This window comes from Herpailurus yagouaroundi, unplaced genomic scaffold (genome assembly GCF_014898765.1).
Source record: "Herpailurus yagouaroundi ecotype Mexico unplaced genomic scaffold, PumYag 160, whole genome shotgun sequence".
Lineage (NCBI taxonomy): Eukaryota > Metazoa > Chordata > Mammalia > Carnivora > Felidae > Herpailurus > Herpailurus yagouaroundi.
In genome coordinates this window covers 35,585,530-35,603,599 of record NW_024412401.1, presented here as the reverse complement: position 1 = coordinate 35,603,599, position 18,070 = coordinate 35,585,530, and the positions used below count along the sequence as shown (strand labels likewise).

Here is an 18,070-nt window from a genome sequence, read left to right as displayed (position 1 = left end):
GGGACGCCTGGGTGGCTCAGTCGGTTGGGCGGCCGACTTCAGCTTAGGTCATGATCTCAGGGTTCGTGGGTTTGAACCCTGTGTTGGGCTCTGTGCTAACAGCTCAGAGCCCAGAGCCTGGAGCCTGCTTCGGATTCTGTGTCTCCCCTCTCTCTCTGCCCCTCCCCTGCTCATGTGTCTCTCTGTCTCTCAAAACTGAATAAACATTAAAAAAATAATAAAACAAAAGAATTTTTCTTAGTCATTTCATGATGTCACCTAAAAATATGGTATTTTACAGCTATAATATCACACTAGTGGAGAGAAGCTGCAGTGAGTCACTGAAACTCTTTGGAAGTACAGAGTGTTATGTAGTGGTGACAGTTGATGAACACACCGCCATAGTTTTGCAGGTAAAACTAGACAGTAAGAAATACAAGCCAAATATCTGTGTAATTTATTATTAGCTCTACTATAGAGAGTTTAACTATAATATTAGTGATTTCTTCCAAAACTTTACAAATGGACCACAAGTACTAAAATCATCACTATACAAAATTACTATTACCAAACTTCTTCAATGCCTTATAATTTTTAACATACTTTAAGAGGACAAAGCAAATACGGAATCTTTAATGTTATATATTGACTATTTTAAAATATATTTATAGAATAATTATAGTGTTGAAAACCTGAAAAATCAAATCCTAGCTACTATGCTTCTTAACAGGTGGTAGTATATTAATCCATGATTAGTGATATGAGATTTCCTCTAAAGTAAGTGGGGTTACCTATAAGTAAGCTGATTAAAAAAAAAAAAGATTCTCGTTAAAAAATCCCTATAGTTTGGAATTTAAGATTTACAAATTCTTGACTGAATCTCCTTGATATGTTTGCTTGATTGGAGTACAAAGAAATTAATTCAGTAGGGTGGGAGTGGGGAGCAGAAACCAAGTTTGATGGTATGGAGTATAAATTAATGGCAAAGATTGTGATAACATAAGTCTGATTTAATGAGCAAATGTTAACAATATGGAATTATATGATGGAAACACCAGGCTTTATTAGAGGGTTTCTTGAGAGATACCATGTCTTACATATTTGAAGTTTTTAAAAAACAATTATTTGGGGGAAATACTGTTTAGGAAAACTTTTAATTCAGTTACATAACTTACTGTCAGAGTAAGACATTTCCTGAATCATTCACTCTATAGAACTTAATTGTGTTAAAGGAAAAAGGGAATGATGGGCCATTAGAGAGCAATTCCTGGAAGTCCATTGACTGCTTCCTTCCTTAAGTAATAAGCAATCAGTGCAGATTATCCCATGGGCTTTTAAATGTATTTTATTTTGCCCTTATGAGTAGCCAGATCTCTATCTACAAAGGACCTTGCCTGAATAGGGACACTCTGTAGGTGGCTTTCTTCGTATCTAGGACTTTGGGAGATTCATGAGCTGTCCTTGCTTAAGCTATCATTCGCTGTTTGACATCTACTACATAATTTCCCCCCTACTACTTCCAGTGTGATTTTAATTTCTCCATAAAATGGGAGCCCATACTCATGTTTCTTCTCAAGTTATAATTTATGGATTCTTAAAATAGGGTAACAATAACTTCAAAACAACTGTTCAACCTAGTGAACCTTTTTATTTTATTTATTTTCTGGTAGGACCTAAAAGAATTGAATTGTGAGAAGGCATCGGACAATATCATTATGAGACTGATGGCATTATCATTCCAGTACAGCTATTGTTGGATAATTTTATATACCAAAAAAACATTAAACTCAGAGTAAGTAAACATTTCTTTATCCAAAGTTACATTTATATTTAAGTTATTTGGTCCTCTTCTTTGAATAAAAATCGTTATGCAAATTTTCCACTTGCTCATCTAGTTCGCTTTAGGTCAGGGATCCTCCAGGTGGAGGAGCCATGCCCATAGGAATTTGGGATGCCCATAGGAATTAGGATTTGGGAGATGATGTATTTCCCTAGACGTTCTGTGCAAATCACCCTCCCCTCCTCTACTTCACTAAGAATTGCAGCTTTAAGTGTCATGTTTTATTACTTTTTATTTCTGAACTTCTATGTTAAAAGAGGTCATTAAGTCACTCTCTAAAATCTTATTAAATATACCAACAAAATAGCATCTTTTGGGGCAGCTGGATGGCTTGGTTGGTTAAGCGTCCGACTCTTGGTTTCAGCTCAGGTCATGAACCCGCAGTTTGTGAGTTTGAGCCCCACATCGGGCTTTGTGCAGACAGTGTGGAACCTGCTTGGAATTCTCTCTGCCCCTCCCCTGCTTGCTCTCTCTGTCTCTCTGTCAAAATAAATAAATAAATTAAAAAAATTTTTTTAAATAGCATCTTTCTATACTTTCTGTCATTGATGTGCTTAACTTAAAAATTACAAAAAAATCCATGCCGAGACACTGGCTTAATTTATCATTATATGTCTCTCCTTCCCCTCATCTCTACATTTTATGAACCCACTGCTTCCACTTCCTTTTTTTCTCTGCAGTCTGGCACTTCTTCCTACATCTGTACTCATCTCTGTCTCTCAGAGCAACTCATCATTCATGGCTCTCTCATGATCAGCTCCAAAAATATTTTTATCTTCCACTGCTCTAAAGCGTTTAAGCCTGTTGTCAGTGCCTTCTTACTCGAAGCCCTTCAGTCCTATGATGAGTCAATGTTTTGATCTTCCATCTCTCTAACTACTCTTTCTCTGTCTGTACCTCTTCTTCCTTGTCCCAGTCTTCAGATACATCTGAATTGTCTTCTTTCTTCTATTTGATCCACTGAAATCTTCCCCACTCCCATGGATTCAGTTACCATCATTCTGCATATAAATTATGATATATACATCTGCAGCTGCAGTCTCTCTTTGAAATTGCTGACATGTATCTCTAATTTTCTGTTAAATATTTCCACCCTGATATTTTATAGGCTCTCAAACTTAACATGTTCCACAGTGAATTTATTATATTCTCTATCCTCTTCAAAACAGTATCTCCTCTTTTCTGCCCTTTAGCTATTTATGACCATTGCCTTTCTTTTAGTCACCAAGTTTAGAAAACAAATCCTATAGATTTAACCACTATCTCTTTTTTTTTTTAATTTTTTTTTAATGTTTATTTATTTTTGAGACAGAGAAAGACAGAGCATGAACAGGGGAGGGGCAGAGAGAGAGGGAGACACAGAATCTGAAACAGGCTCCAGGCTCTGAGCTGTCAGCACAGAGCCCGACGCGAGGCTCGAACTCACGGACCGTGAGATCATGACCTGAGCCGAAGTCGGACGCTTAACCGACCAAGCCACCCAGGCGCCCCATCTCTTTTTTTTTTTTTTTATTAATCCCCTCTCTCCATTTATGTTACCAGCATCTTAGTTCAGATTCTTATTATTTTATGTGGACTGTTACAATAGACTACCAACTGCTTTCCCACCTCCAGATGGCTCTCAGTGTTACTCTCCATAATCTGTCAGACATCCAATTAATATTCCTAAAACCAGGCTGTTACTGTTTCACTCCGATAAAAAGCCTTCACTGACTTTCCCATTATCTACTGAATACATACATACTATTCACCCAAATATTCAAATTCTTCAGAGTATAATCTCAACTTATATTTTCAGCTTAGTTTTCACTGCTTTCCATTTCAGCTAGAAGGATTTCTCATTGGCTTGCAAATATGGTCCTGGTTTTCCTACTTCTACTTTTGCCAGTACATTTCTCTCTTTCTACGATACTCTCTACTTCCTCTAACTATTTCATCTGGTGAAATTGTGCCTATTTTTCAGAAACTATCCCCAAATACCACTTTTTCTATTCAGTCTTTCCTTAATACCCGCCCCCCAACTCACACGTACAAATAGATATTTAGCTGTGACCTCTCCATCCTTTGAACTCCTTAGCTCTTTGTCTTTTCCTCATCTTTGATATTTATCACATTTTGTTTTGTATTATCATTTTAGAGTACTTGCTTTATGGCACCTCATATTGTTTCATATGATAGATGCTTAGTAAATATTCCTTGACTGAATGAATGCATCTTTCCTACTAAATTGAAAACTAGTCTCATTCATTTTTTAAATCTCTACAGTTATCATGCAACACATACCACATCACTCACAGTAGAAGTTTTAAAAATATTTAATTTAGTTATTAGAGAAGGTAGAGACATCTTACCTTATTTGACATGGCCTGTGTGACTTTTTTCTTTATTGACTTTTTGCTTGACTCCATTTTTGTTTATCTACTGTTCTGAGCTCTTTGTATATGATTATTATTAAGTGGAAATAAGTTTAAGTTAGAATATAAGAGTCCAAACTCCCTGGTTCTTATTCCTTTTTCTATTAACAATAACCTTTGGCAAGTCATTTAACCTTGCTTTTCCTTTCTACCAGAATTGAAAAAGAAAAATAATAATTTAGATCTAAAATCTTCATTTTGAATATTAGTAAAGTCTCTGAAGCATTTTAAGCTTGGAACTTGCTTATAAAGCATTAAAGCTTTATCAAGATCTTGGAAGTATTATAGAGATAAAACTGCTTTGAAAAAATTTTTAAGTTGTTTTTAGATTGCTTTCCACATATGTTCTAGAGGTGCAATTGAAGTATAAGCAAAAAAGAGGAGATTCACACTTATTCTTACCCAGATTTTCAGGGAAACAAACCCCACTAATTATGTAATAGCCTGAGATAGTTTTATGTTCAGGATGTGACGAGCTATTTATTCACAATAAGATGTTATTATAAAATGTAATTATTTTCAGACTTCTAGGGATCTCAGCTCTATATTTTTAGATTTATAAAAACATTTAAGAAGTATCTTAATCAACTGACCAAATGAGGAAAATTCAACATACAAAATAAAATTGCTTGAGTTACCTTAGTAGTTCATATCATTAGTTCCTGCTTGAAAAATGTGTTAGGACTCCTGAGGACTACTCCCAGGTTTGATGATTTGATAAGAAGATTCACAGGACTTGGCATAGACTTGGACTCATGGCTATGATTTATTATAGTAGATGGTTACAAGGCAAAAATCAGCGAAGGTAAAAAGTGCATGGAGCAAAATCCAGAAGAAGCTAGAAGGAAGCTTCCAAGAATCCTAGCCTAGTGGAGTCACACAGAATGTGCCTAATTTCCGCAGCAAAGAGTTGTGACAACACTTACAAAATATCATCTGCCAGGGAGACTCACTAGAGACTCAGTGCCCAGGGCTTTTACTAAGGACTGGTCGAGTAGGCACTGTCTGCCTAGCACATACCAAAATTCTAGACTCCAAGAAGGAAAGCAGGTGTTCAGCAGAAACCACATTGTTTGTACTGTTTAGGCACAGTGAGTGACTCTTATTGGTCACTCTTATGAAATAGCTCACCTGAGAAAGAAACTAGCTGGGGAAACAAGAGCCAAGAAATTAAGAGAGCCCCTTATCTCAATGATATTGAGACCCTGGATCCGACAGTGTCTTCCCTGGACTTGTTAGTAATATGAGCCAATAAATTTCCTTTTTGCTTCTTAGGGTATTTAAAGTGGATAAAGGTAGTAGAAATATCTATCCAAAGCTTAAGACTCACATCTGATCTGCTTAATAACCATAGAAGAAGAAAAAAAGTAGTTTTTAAAAAAATTGAGATATAATTGACATACCACATTGTGTAAGTTTAAGGTCTACAACATGCTGACTTTATGTATTTATATACTGCAATATGATTACCCATGTAGGGTAATGATCTTTTTAAAAAGCGTTTTTTTCTAACAGTTCAGGAAAAAAGAGCCAGGGAGGAGTCTAGTGAGCCTGGCTCTGGTCACATATTCATATCTGAACCTGGTACTTTGGCCAGGGAGATAGAATATTTTAGTTTGTGTCAGTCAGCTAGCCATCCCTGAGTCAGTAAGGGTATGAGTTAAACTCTCCTCAGACACACTCTCAGCATCCCCTAGATTTAACTGGATTGTTAAAGAATGGAGGTGGAGCCATCTTTTCAAAAGAATGCTGAGCCTACCACACTAGCATTACTTTAGCCAGATTATTCTAATAATATTAAATGTCAAAAGGAAATGAACTTCTGATAAGTAGAATCAGACATCAAATGAGTACAAGAATAGTAATATAATCTTTTTTAGGTACCATCTTACAGAAAAGGCACTTCATCATCTAGCACTGATTTATGCAGCTTTGGTTTCATTTGGGCTAAAATCAGAAGAACTGGATGTAAAGGTATTCTTTTCTTACATGTTTGTTTTAATAAACCAAAATTATACTCAAACTCAAGTGCCCAGCTAGTAAACTAAAAAATTCTTAAAAGCCTTTTAACAGTTTTCAAATTATTATTATTTTTTTTTTTTTAATTTAGAGGAAGCCATACTATTTTTTTTTTAATTTTTTTTTTCAATGTTTATTTATTTTTGGGACAGAGAGAGACAGAGCATGAACGGGGGAGGGGCAGAGAGAGAGGGAGACACAGAATCGGAAACAGGCTCCAGGCTCTGAGCCATCAGCCCAGAGCCCGACGCGGGGCTCGAACTCACGGACCGCGAGATCGTGACCTGGCTGAAGTCGGACGCTTAACCGACTGCGCCACCCAGGCGCCCCAACAGTTTTCAAATTAATAAATATTCTTTCCATTTAAACTTCTGTTCTAAAAGCCTTTAATGAATTTAAAGTCATATTTTATCTCTTAATTACTATTTGGCAGGATATGAATAAAAAATATTTGTTGATCAAAAATGTTTGCTTATGAAAGATACACTCTTTTTATCTGCTGTAATCATCTCTAACCAGTGTCTTTTCTTTGTTTTCAATGTCCCACTCTGAAATTTAGACACTTCCCCCAATTCAGGGCTCAGTCCTCTTCAGTTATCACTTTATACTCTTTCCTTAATAAACTCAGACATTCCCACAAATTTAGCTTTCATTTCTGAGTATAATCCTTAAAAATTTCCTGATTTTTCTTTAGATCTGTACCTGTATTCTAGCATTCTACTGGAAATCTTCACATGAATATCCCACAAGTGCCTCAAACTCTGCATTTCCAAAACAAAACTTCTCATTCTCCCCAAACTTAGTTTATGGCATTACTATTGTAACCTAATCAGTAGTAGGTTACTATTGTAACATAATCAGTCTTTAGAACATGTCCCTCTATCCTACTCCTGCTATTTCCCAAATTCAGGCCTTTGGAGTTTTAAGCAACTTCCTGACTAATGTCCTTATTTCTAGTTCTACTCCAGTGCATCATATATATTGACATCACTTATATTTCTGAAATACAGCTGTGAATATTTCACCTCCTGGGCTGTAAGCTCCTGAAGGAAAGGAAACATGTTTACTTGTTTTCATATATATTCCTGGCACCCAGCACAGTGCCAAGTACGTAGTAGGCTCTTAATAAATAGTTGTTGTTACGTTGAATTTTCTTGCTCACAAGACCTTCCACAGCTTCCTACTTTATTGAAAGAGAGATCAAACTCAGCTGGTTTCAAATTTCACAATTTGGCCCCTAGCAATCCTTCCTTTAGCATCATTCTACTCACCATTTCCTGAATATGACCACACTATCACCTTTAAGCCATTGCACTAACATATCATCCCAGCCTGTCTCTTCCTTCCCCCTAACCACCAGCCTTCATAGTTCTGTCTGTTTTTGCCTGGCTCAAACACTACCTCCTTTAAGAAATGTGCCCAGTTACACGGCTCAGGTTATGATCTCATGGTTTGAGGGTTTGTGCCCGTCAGGCTTTGCACTGACAGTGCAGAGCCTGCTTGGGATTCTCTCTCTCCATTCTCTCTGCCCCTCCCCCGCTTGTGCTGTCTCTGTCTCTCTTAAAATAAATAAATAAACTTAAAAAAAATGTTCCCCAGTTATACCCTCTCAGGATAAATCTCTCCTCCCATTCTCCCAGGCGCACTTTATGCCTTTATTATAGTATAAGGTATTCATTCATGTACCTTCCACCCTGGAGGGTAAAAACTAGGCCCTTTTTCTTTGTAAAATGTATAGCATCTAGCATGTTACTTTATAAACAGTAAAAATATTCAACAAACATCTACTAAATAAAATTAAATCAAAACACATTAAAATATGTCACCAATACTCAAGTCTCCCATTCTTCTGACTTAATAACATTATTACATAAAAGGGGCTCCCTAGACTCATATTATTTTAGAATATATTGTTGCTTTACCTCACTGTATTTAGTAGTATAGTTTTTGGCTTTTTAGAGCACATCAGTTATGGGTTTAAAAAATTTTTTTTCAGGCATCTGAAGAGCCTAGCCATAAAAGAAACATGAGGAAGTTTAAGTACATTTTCTTAAACTCAAAGAATATACTGCTATTAGTGTTAGGCTATGTTTTATTCTAATGTCAAAAAAAAGGTCTATGTCTTTATGAACTCATTTTGCAGAAAAATGCATAGATAAACACATATGCAAAATTTTGAAAACAGTGTTAGGGGGTTTCTGAATCTCTCAAAGCCTAGCCATGAGCTCCAGAATCCTTGCTCTAATAAATTAAGGTAATATTCATTATCATCACCATAAAATTGTGCCTTTATACATTTATATAAATGTGTCAAATCTTCTCAAAACATCCAAAACTGAAATAAAATTAATTTGGAATCAAACAGTGTTGTTTCTATACACTCTATATGTACTTAATACAGTTTAAAGAAAATCCTTCTTTAGAATACATGTATTCCCTACAGGTATGTATTAACAGTCTTGTATTTGTTACTCTTCTTGTGAAATAAAAAATTGTCAGGGGCGCCTGGGTGGCGCAGTCGGTTAAGCGTCCGACTTCAGCCAGGTCACGATCTCACGGTCCGTGAGTTGAGCCCCGCGTCAGGCTCTGGGCTGATGGCTCAGAGCCTGGAGCCTGTTTCCGATTCTGTGTCTCCCTCTCTCTCTGCCCCTCCCCCGTTCATGCTCTGTCTCTCTCTGTCCCAAAAATAAAAAAATAAAAAAAAAATTGTCATAATGATTTTATAAGGTTTCTACAGTCTCTATTTCTTGAATTTTCACTACAGGACAGGGTGTTTATATTTCTAAGATATGACTGTTTAGGGCAGTATTCTCTATCCACATTAAACTGCTAACCCATGGACTATACTTCCTTCAACTGAATCTAAAAGATGAAGGTAAAAATAGAACTGAAAGCAGAAGAAAAAGGCTGGCATTTCGAAAGAGAAGGGCCTGGAGGAAAACACAACTGAAAGACAGGAAGTAGGAAATATTAAGAAACTTTTTTTAAAGTTTAGTACACAGAGCATAGTATCAAATAAGCCAATATTGGGTGAACAATTCCCAAAATACTCTAAATCAAAACTTTTTTTCTTTTCAAATACACATCATCTTCATCTGTAAATATCCTTTTTTAAAAAAGTATTTGAAAAAGCTTGCAGTATATTTTTAAAATTCTTATTTTTGGTAACTATTAGAGTTAACTTGGAAAAGCAAAATATTAAATATTATTAATGATAATCTAAATTGCTTTGCTTCTAACATAGGTGAAATATAAAACCAAATATGTTATTTTAACAAATTATTAATAAATGCCAAATGGAAGTAAAGAAATTTAGTTCCAAAAATTGGAAAACTATAAAGATACCACGTTTAAAGAAGGGAAGAAAATTGCTTAGACTCACAAAATATGCTGGATTTCACATAGATACTTTAATAAGTTATATCTAAAATTATATTCAAAGGTTAAAATCAGGGCTTTTTCTTCTAATTACAAACAGTTTTTGCAAGATATATTTTGCTCCCTAATATTTCCTATAATCTAACATATAGAAAATATATTTTAGCTTGTACTTGCCCCAGGAGTGGAAGAGGCTGCACTGATAGTTCGACAAATTGCTGATCACAGTTTAATGACCTCGAAGAGAGATCCTTATGAATGGTTGGATAAATCCTGGCTTGAAGTTTCACCATCTAAGGTTCATCCCCTAAATGTGTAAATTAGATATTTGCAAAGCAAGTATAGATACATATACTTGAATTCTCTTTTTGGTTGCATATTTTTGTCCTATAATGTTTGCATAAGCATATAGAACAGTAACCATAATGTACAGTATTTATTTAGATCATTTTCCAGAATCATGGGTATTTTGCAACTTGACAGAAGTATTTTAATGAACTTTTAATGCCTAATATTTTTAAAACATAACTTTTTCTAATTCATAAATTTATACATTTAAGAGTGGTAAATATGATAATTGCAAAATTCCATCATTGCCTTTGTCAGTAATTAAGTTACATAATCAAAACTGAAAGTAGAGTTGTAAAATATTCGTAAGATTGAATAGTAACTTTTTAGAAATTCCTTCAGGTTAAGCATAATATGTCTAAGTTTTCATACCAACCTTATATCTCAGTTTCCTTTATTTTTTTAATATATTCAAATCATGAAACCATAAAAAAAGAATAATAGAGCTTTTTATTTACTAACATGGAATGACCTTTAAGCTATATTAAATGAAAAATGAAGTTGTGGCATACAGTTTGTATCCTACCACTTGAACAAGGGGAAATTAATATTTATATGTGTTTGTAACTAAATAAGATATCTCTGGAAGAGATCATGATAATGCTATCAAGAAATAACTTTAGTTATATCCAGACAGGAAAACTGGGGTAATGGGGGGCAGGAAGATGAGAGTTTTTACTGCACACCTTTTTTGATAAGTTTATTTATATATTTTTCGAGAGAGACAGAGGGCACAAGTGAGGGAGGGGCAGAGAGAGAGAGGGAGACACAGAATCTGAAGCAGGCTCCAGGCTCTGAACTGACAGCAGAGAGTTGGACATGGGGCTCGAACCCACAAACCATGAGATCATGACTTGAGCCACAGTCAGACGCTTAACTGATTGAGCCACCCAGGCACCCCTACTGCACATCTTTTAGTACCCTTTGAATTTTGAACCATGTGCCTATTTTGCCTATTCAAAAAATAAAATTATAAAGCAAATAAATATTCGTGTATTCATATACATTAAAAAATATTCATGTATATTAAATCACAGAATTTTTATATGCCTAAGCAAAACATAGTACTATTGGCAAGTATGGGTATAATTAATTATGGGATGTATATATGTCTGCAGTTTCCCTGTTACCAAGGCATGTCTAATCTACTCACATGTCTGTTATTTGATTTTATCAAAGAGGGTGCAAAAAGCCAGTATATCCCAGAAAGAAGAGGGAATATGACAATAATAAAAGATGGCTGCTATATTTCTAGATTATTATGAGATCTCTCTGGAACACATTTTTAGGCCATCAAGGTCAGTTCTGGTTGATAGAAGTTCTTCCTCTACTCTTCACAGCAAGGCTTTCCTGAAACTACAACATCTGTTAGATATCATAAACATGGTTCATCTTAAATCAAATAGTGATGGTAACATATGGCCTACAAAGGATGAGCTAAAGAAATCTTGAGGTACTAAAGTCCCTGAAAACGTTTTCATTAGACAATTTACCATTAGAGGGGTGCCAGGGTGGCTCAGTCAGTTAAGCACTGGACTCTTTGGCTTAGGTCATGATCTCACGGTTCATGCTTGAGAATCTCTCTCCTTTCTTTCTGCCCTTCCCCAGCTCGTGCTCTCACTCTCAAGATAAACAAACATTTTTTGAAAAAAGAAAAGAAAATCTACCATTATACAATACAATTGTCATTTGAAGGAGATGAACTGTAACAGGTTTTTTGGATGAATGATTGAAATGAATGAACTTTAAGATCTTTCCTAATTCTGAAAGCATATGAATCTTTTTTTCAAATATTTTCATTTATTTTTGAGGGGGAGGGGAAGGGCAGAGAGAGAGGGAGACAGTGGATCTAAAGTGGGCTCCATGCACAAAGCAGGCATCATACTGTCTCCATCAGCAGAGAGCCTGATGCTAGGCTCGAACTCATGAACCACGAGATCATGACCTGAGCTGAAGTCAGATGCTCAACCTACTGAGCCACCCAAGTGCCCCTGAGAGCATATGAACTCTAACTGACAAAGAAGTTTCTTTCCCTACTAGCCATATTTTTTCCCCAGCATCTCAAGTTGAGTGGTAGGTGCAATGACAAAAATTTTAATCTTCTAGATTGAGCAGAATAAAATGGGTTATTTTCAAAGGACCAGTGGCTGATTTTTCCTTTAAACTTTTTCTAGGAAGAAATGTACTTACTTGACTTTCCATGTATTAACCCATTGGTGGCTCAGCTCATGTTAAATAAAGGACCATCACTGCACTGGATATTATTAGCAACTCTTTGTCAGCTTCAGGAACTTTTACCTGAAGTTCCAGGAAAAGTCTTAAAGGTTAGTTATTTGAATTCCATATTCTTTTTTTTTTTTTTTTTCAACATTTATTTATTTTTGGGACAGAGAGAGACAGAGCATGAACGGGGGAGGGGCAGAGAGAGAGGGAGACACAGAATCGGAAACAGGCTCCAGGCTCCGAGCCATCAGCCCAGAGCCTGATGCGGGGCTCGAACTCACGGACTGTGAGATCGTGACCTGGCTGAAGTCGGACGCTTAACCGACTGCGCCACCCAGGCGCCCCTGAATTCCATATTCTTATATGAATGTATTTCCTTTCCATTTGAGTATGGATTTTTGCCATAAACATTTTCAAAATGGAGGTATCCAAGTTTAATTGTTTTGGACTTCACATATTGACAAAGAAATTATGTACTTGAGGGGCACCTGGGTGGCCCAGTCAGTTAAGCCTCTGACTTAGGCTCAGGTCATAATCTCGTGGTTCACGAGTTTGAGCCCTTCATCTGTGCTGACAGCTCAGAGCCTGGCGCCTGCTTCAGATTCTGTGTCTCCCTCTCTCTCTGCCTCTCCCCCACTTGCACACACTCTGTCCCTCTCAAAAATAAATTTAAAAAACTTAAAAAAAATAATTTACTTGAACTAAATTTCTTAGAATTCTCATTGACTGTCAATCACATTATACATTTAAACCTATCTTATATAGATAATTCAGTACAGTCCATTTATCACACTTTAAATTATTTTGAAATGTTATTGTGCCCACTAATATGCAGTCACATACTCTATTCACATGTGTTTACATGATCTCTTCCAAACAATCCTGATGCCCTTCATTATAGTAGTAAAGAGAACTTTAACTTTAGCCTTATTGTAAAAACTCTAATGTTTTATCAAGCAAATGACATTCATGTATAATTTGTGTAACTAAAAATTCTATTACAAGTGATTAGAAAAGAAATACAAATCATAAGTTTTTCTTTTAATGGAGCTTAATTATGTTATGTTCTTATTACATGGATCACTGTAATACCCTACTTATTTATATTTTGCTTTCTTTCCATATAGATAAGTGCTGTTATTTATATTTACTTGACTGATGTGTATATTGTATTTGTATTACATTAATTTAAAAAAATTTTTTAGCATTTTTGTAGCATCACTTCCTTATTCAAGATTAGTTCTTCTTCCATAACAAAATCACCTCAAATTCCATCACCTCGGGAAAACGGGATTCAGGCTAGTACCATTACCTCCCAGAGTTCAGCTTCTGGCTCTTCAAACTCTGTCTTTCAAGAATATAATGAATACCAGAATTCAGACATAGGAGCCACAGTGCACAAAGACACAAACATCACTTCAAACTATAACTCTTTCCTTACGCAACTCAGAGAAATGCCATGCATTTTATCACCTGTGACTTCTTATAATCAGGCCAGCTACCGGAAAGACTCCAGTTGTAATCCTAATATAGTACATAATCCTTTCCTAATTAATATAGGATCAAGGAACATGGCTGGTAACTGCTTTCAAAACTGGAATGATTCAGAGTCAGATGTTTTTTCTTTGGATCTAACACAAATGAACTGTGAAAATATAATATCACCAATTGACACTCAGAAGAGAGTTGCCCCTAATTTTATAAATAATCAGAAAAAGGGAACACATGTTGCAAAAGGACCTATAAATAAAGAAGTATGTACCCCTAACTTTTCACTGGAAGGCTCTCAATCTCCTCTTCCCTGGAACTTCAAGAAAAATGTATGGGAACAACAGAATCACTCATTCAACTTAGAATATGATGAAAAGCAGACTACATGTGACAAATGGTACTCTCAGAAAGATAATTTATTCACTAATCAGCAGAAATGTCTTTCGGATGAGGTAGAAAGCTTCCTTCATCAAAGTTCAAATGCTGGGACTAAAAAGACTTTCTGGAGAGAATTACCATCTGTCCCCAGTATGGATTTATTTTGCGCTTCTGATCCTAATGTAAATCAAAAAGAATTCAGCAGTCTTTATTTCCACCAAAGAGCTGGGAAATGTTTAGGACAGAAAAGGCACTCTGAATCTTCATCTAACTCAGGAGACAAAAAATCATTACCAGGTAACACTATCTAAAGTTAATAAAACTACTGGCAGATGTAATTTTAAAAGATAGAACCATCTCTAAACTAAAAAAAGAATTTTTGTTTGTTTGAATTACTATACTTAAAAATCTTCACTAGGGGCACCTGGGTGGCTCAGTTGGTTGGGCGTCTGACTTTGGCTCGGGTCATGATCTTGCAGTTCGTGGGTTTGAGCCCCACGTCGGGCTCTGTGCTGGCAGCTCGGAGCCTGAAGCCTGCTTCAGATTCTGTCTCTCTCTCTCTCTCTCTCTCTCTCTCTCTCTGCCCCTCCCCTGCTCATGCTCTGTCTCTCTCTCTCTCTCAAAAATGAATAAACTTAAAAAAAAATTTTTTTTAAATCTTCACTAACTTTGGGTTCAAAAAGAAAATCAAAAGTCTAATTATAGACATCTAAGAAAATAAATGTAAACAAAATATGTCAAATTCTTGTAGCTTTAGATGAACTAAGCATTAAGGGCGCCTGGGTGGCTCAGCTCGTTAAGCGTCTGACTTCAGCTCAGGTCATGATCTCATGGTTTGTGAGTTCAAGCCCTGTGTGGCACTGTCACTACAGAGCCTGCATAGGTTTCTCTCTCTCTCCCTGTCTCTGCCCCTCCCCCAATCACTCATTCTTTCAAAATAAATAAATAAATTTGAAAAAAAAAGTTAAAATAAATTGCAGTGATGACTTGAGGCTGTCAATCCTGAGTGCAATCACTGATAGAAAATAATAAAAGAGTACCTCCCAACTTGTATAGTGGACCCTTGAACAACACAGGTTTGAACTGCATGGGTCCACTTACACATGGATTTTTTTGATAAATACAGTGTGGTACTGTAAATGTAGTTTTTCTTCCTTTTGATTTTCTTAACATTTTCTATTCTCTAGCTTATTTGATTTTAAGAATACAGTATATAATACATATAACTTAAAAATGTGTGTTAATTGACTATGTTATCAGTAAGGCTTCTGGTCAACAGTAGATTATTAGTAGTTAAGTTTTGGGGGAGTCAAAAGTTATAGATTTTGGGGGCACCTGGCTGGTTCAGTCAGTAGAGCATGTGACTCTTGATCTCACAGTCATGAGTTTGGGCCCCACGTCAGGTACAGAGATTACGTTTTTTAAAAAGTTACAGGGACTCCTGGGTGGTTGAGCATCAGTCAGTTGAGCATCTGACTCTTGATTTCAGCTCAGGTCATGATCCCAGGGTTGTAGAAGCGAGTATGGAGCCTGCTTAAGATTCTCTCTCTCTCCCTCTGCTCTGCCCCTCTCCCCTGCTTATGCTCTCTCTCTCTCTCTGAAATAAATTTAAAAAAATAAAGTATTTAAAAAAGTTATGTATAGAATTTGGGGGGGGGGGGGCTGGGAGCAGTCAACCTCCCTAACACCCACATTGTTCAAGGGTCAACTGTATAAGCCTCAGGATTCACAAAACTTGGATTTGGTCCTGTTTAATAGTCATAATTTGTTTTGTTCCTGATTTTAATGAGAAGTATTATCTCCCAAATTTTGTAAGAACTTTTGTGAGGAACAGGGGCGCCTGGGTGGCGCAGTCGGTTAAGCGTCCGACTTCAGCCAGGTCACGATCTCGCGGTCCGGGAGTTCGAGCCCCGCATCAGGCTCTGGGCTGATGGCTCAGAGCCTGGAGCCTGTTTCCGGTTCTGTGTCTCCCTCTCTCTCTGCCCCTCCCCCATTCATGCTCTGTCTCTCTCTGTCGCAAAAAAAAATAAACGTTGAAAAAAAAAATTAAAAAAAAAAAAAAAAAAACTTTTGTGAGGAACAGATGCTGAATTTTATCCAAACATTTTTGGCACCTAGTGGGGAAAATCACACATGTTTTCTCCATTGACCCATTAATATCAATGATTACATTAACAGGTTTACTAATATTAAATAATAATTGTCATTCTGTGATAAACTTAATTGGCTTTTGAAGAGTGATTCTTTTAATATGCTGTTGAATATGGTTGCTAATATTTATTTTTTTCATTATCTACATTCAAAATGCAATTAACCTGTTGTGTTCTTTATTTGTGCTGTCACACTCTGACATGAACTTTATTCCAGCTTCATAAATGAACTGAATGAAAATTCCATTTTTTTTTCCATCCTGGACCAAATCAAGTATGTGAATTACTAGATGTTCTTAAACATAGGGTATCCCAGTGTATAAGATAATCCTCCCATTTTCTCAGTGAGATCTTAGAAATTATTTCTAATAACTTTTTTTAAATGTTTTAAATGTTTTAATGAGAGAGAGAGAGAGAGAAATAGCAGGGGAAGGGCAGAGAGAGAGGGAAACACAGAATCTGAAGCAGGCTCCAGGCTCTGAGCTGTCAGCACAGAGCCTGATGCTGGGCTTGAACTGGTGAACTGTGAGATCATGACCTCAACCTAAGCTGGATGCTTAACTGACTGAGGCACCCAGGCACCCCTCTAATAACTTTAATATTTAAACTTTTAGGGATATGGATGGAATAGTAAAATGTCTACCTACATTTTAATTCATTAACTTAGTTATAAATATATTTTCCAATCATATATTAAATAAATAATGGCTTAGAAATATTTTTTTCCACTTTCAAATTTCTTCCAAAAAATAATTTTATTCAAACAGGTCACATGAATCTTTGATACTAGTATCATTAACACTATGGAAACTTTTGACTTTTTACTGTGGTTTCCCATAGCACATCATTACCTTCCACTGTTTAGAATTGATGTTAATGCAGCCCTAGACAATTTATCCAAAGCCATTGGCATAACCTCAAGATAATGTTCTATTTGTCTTATATTACAGATGTGTATTTGTGACCTCTATGATACAATTACCTACTACATTGCTTTTTAAATATGCTTATAATGGCATCCAAATCTTGTAATTATGAGATTATATCCCCAGGAATAATTACCAAAACAGTTTTAAATATTTTAGCCTACTTTTTTACTGATTTAATCAATCAGCCTCTGTAAGTATCCAAATCTAGGATATTTCAGGCTAATGTGTCATATTTAATACAGTCATAGAAGGTGAGTCCATACATGATCACCACCTATCACATATCAGACCTCAGGATAAATTCTACAACATTACAGATTTGAGTTAAAGAACAGGCTTAATGAGTGAAAACTTAAATGAAGGAGTCTTAAATCCAGGGAGATTTAATGATTTGTGCAAAGCATGAGTATACAATATGTATACATGGCACTAATCAGTATTGGGCCATTAGGTACAGGTGCAGTTATGCTAAAAATGTAATTTTTATAGTCATTTTATCTCAGTTTGGAAATTTTAACACTTTGTAGATAGATGAAGAGATAGGATGCACTTGAATAACTGGAAAAAATAGCTATGTCAGAAATAAAATGGTTTTCCTTTTTCTCCTTTTAACAGATCTCATGTGTTCACAACTACCACAATTCAAAAAACGGCGTCTAGTGTATGAAAAAGTCCCTGGTAGAGTTGATGGACAAACTCGTCTGAGGTTTTTTTGAAAGAAAGGACAGTGTTCTGTGCCACATTCCTTTGTTTTTGATGAAAATCCAGTAACAAAATGATAGATTTGCTCATTTATTAAAGAAAATTCTGTTGTTAGATGTTCTTGGTGTTATCCATATTAAAATTTCAAAATATATATTCTGCCCTATAGTTTACATCTTTGTAAGTAAAATATTCTAATTAGCATAATTGTCATAACAT

General features: G+C 35.9%; 1 protein-coding gene across 1 annotated transcript in view; it reads left to right on the top strand.

The window, feature by feature from the left end:
• Positions 1-18,005, top strand: part of SHOC1 (shortage in chiasmata 1) — an 87,458-nt gene extending 69,453 nt beyond the window's left edge. Inside the window, exons 22-28 of the mRNA XM_040481954.1 lie at positions 281-392; positions 1,650-1,771; positions 6,114-6,207; positions 9,797-9,928; positions 12,153-12,302; positions 13,407-14,367; positions 17,765-18,005. Coding sequence (XP_040337888.1) covers positions 281-392; positions 1,650-1,771; positions 6,114-6,207; positions 9,797-9,928; positions 12,153-12,302; positions 13,407-14,367; positions 17,765-17,865 — 1,672 coding nt within the window. The 3' untranslated portion in view covers positions 17,866-18,005. The remainder of the gene's footprint in view (positions 1-280; positions 393-1,649; positions 1,772-6,113; positions 6,208-9,796; positions 9,929-12,152; positions 12,303-13,406; positions 14,368-17,764) is intronic.
• Positions 18,006-18,070: the final 65 nt, after the last annotated feature.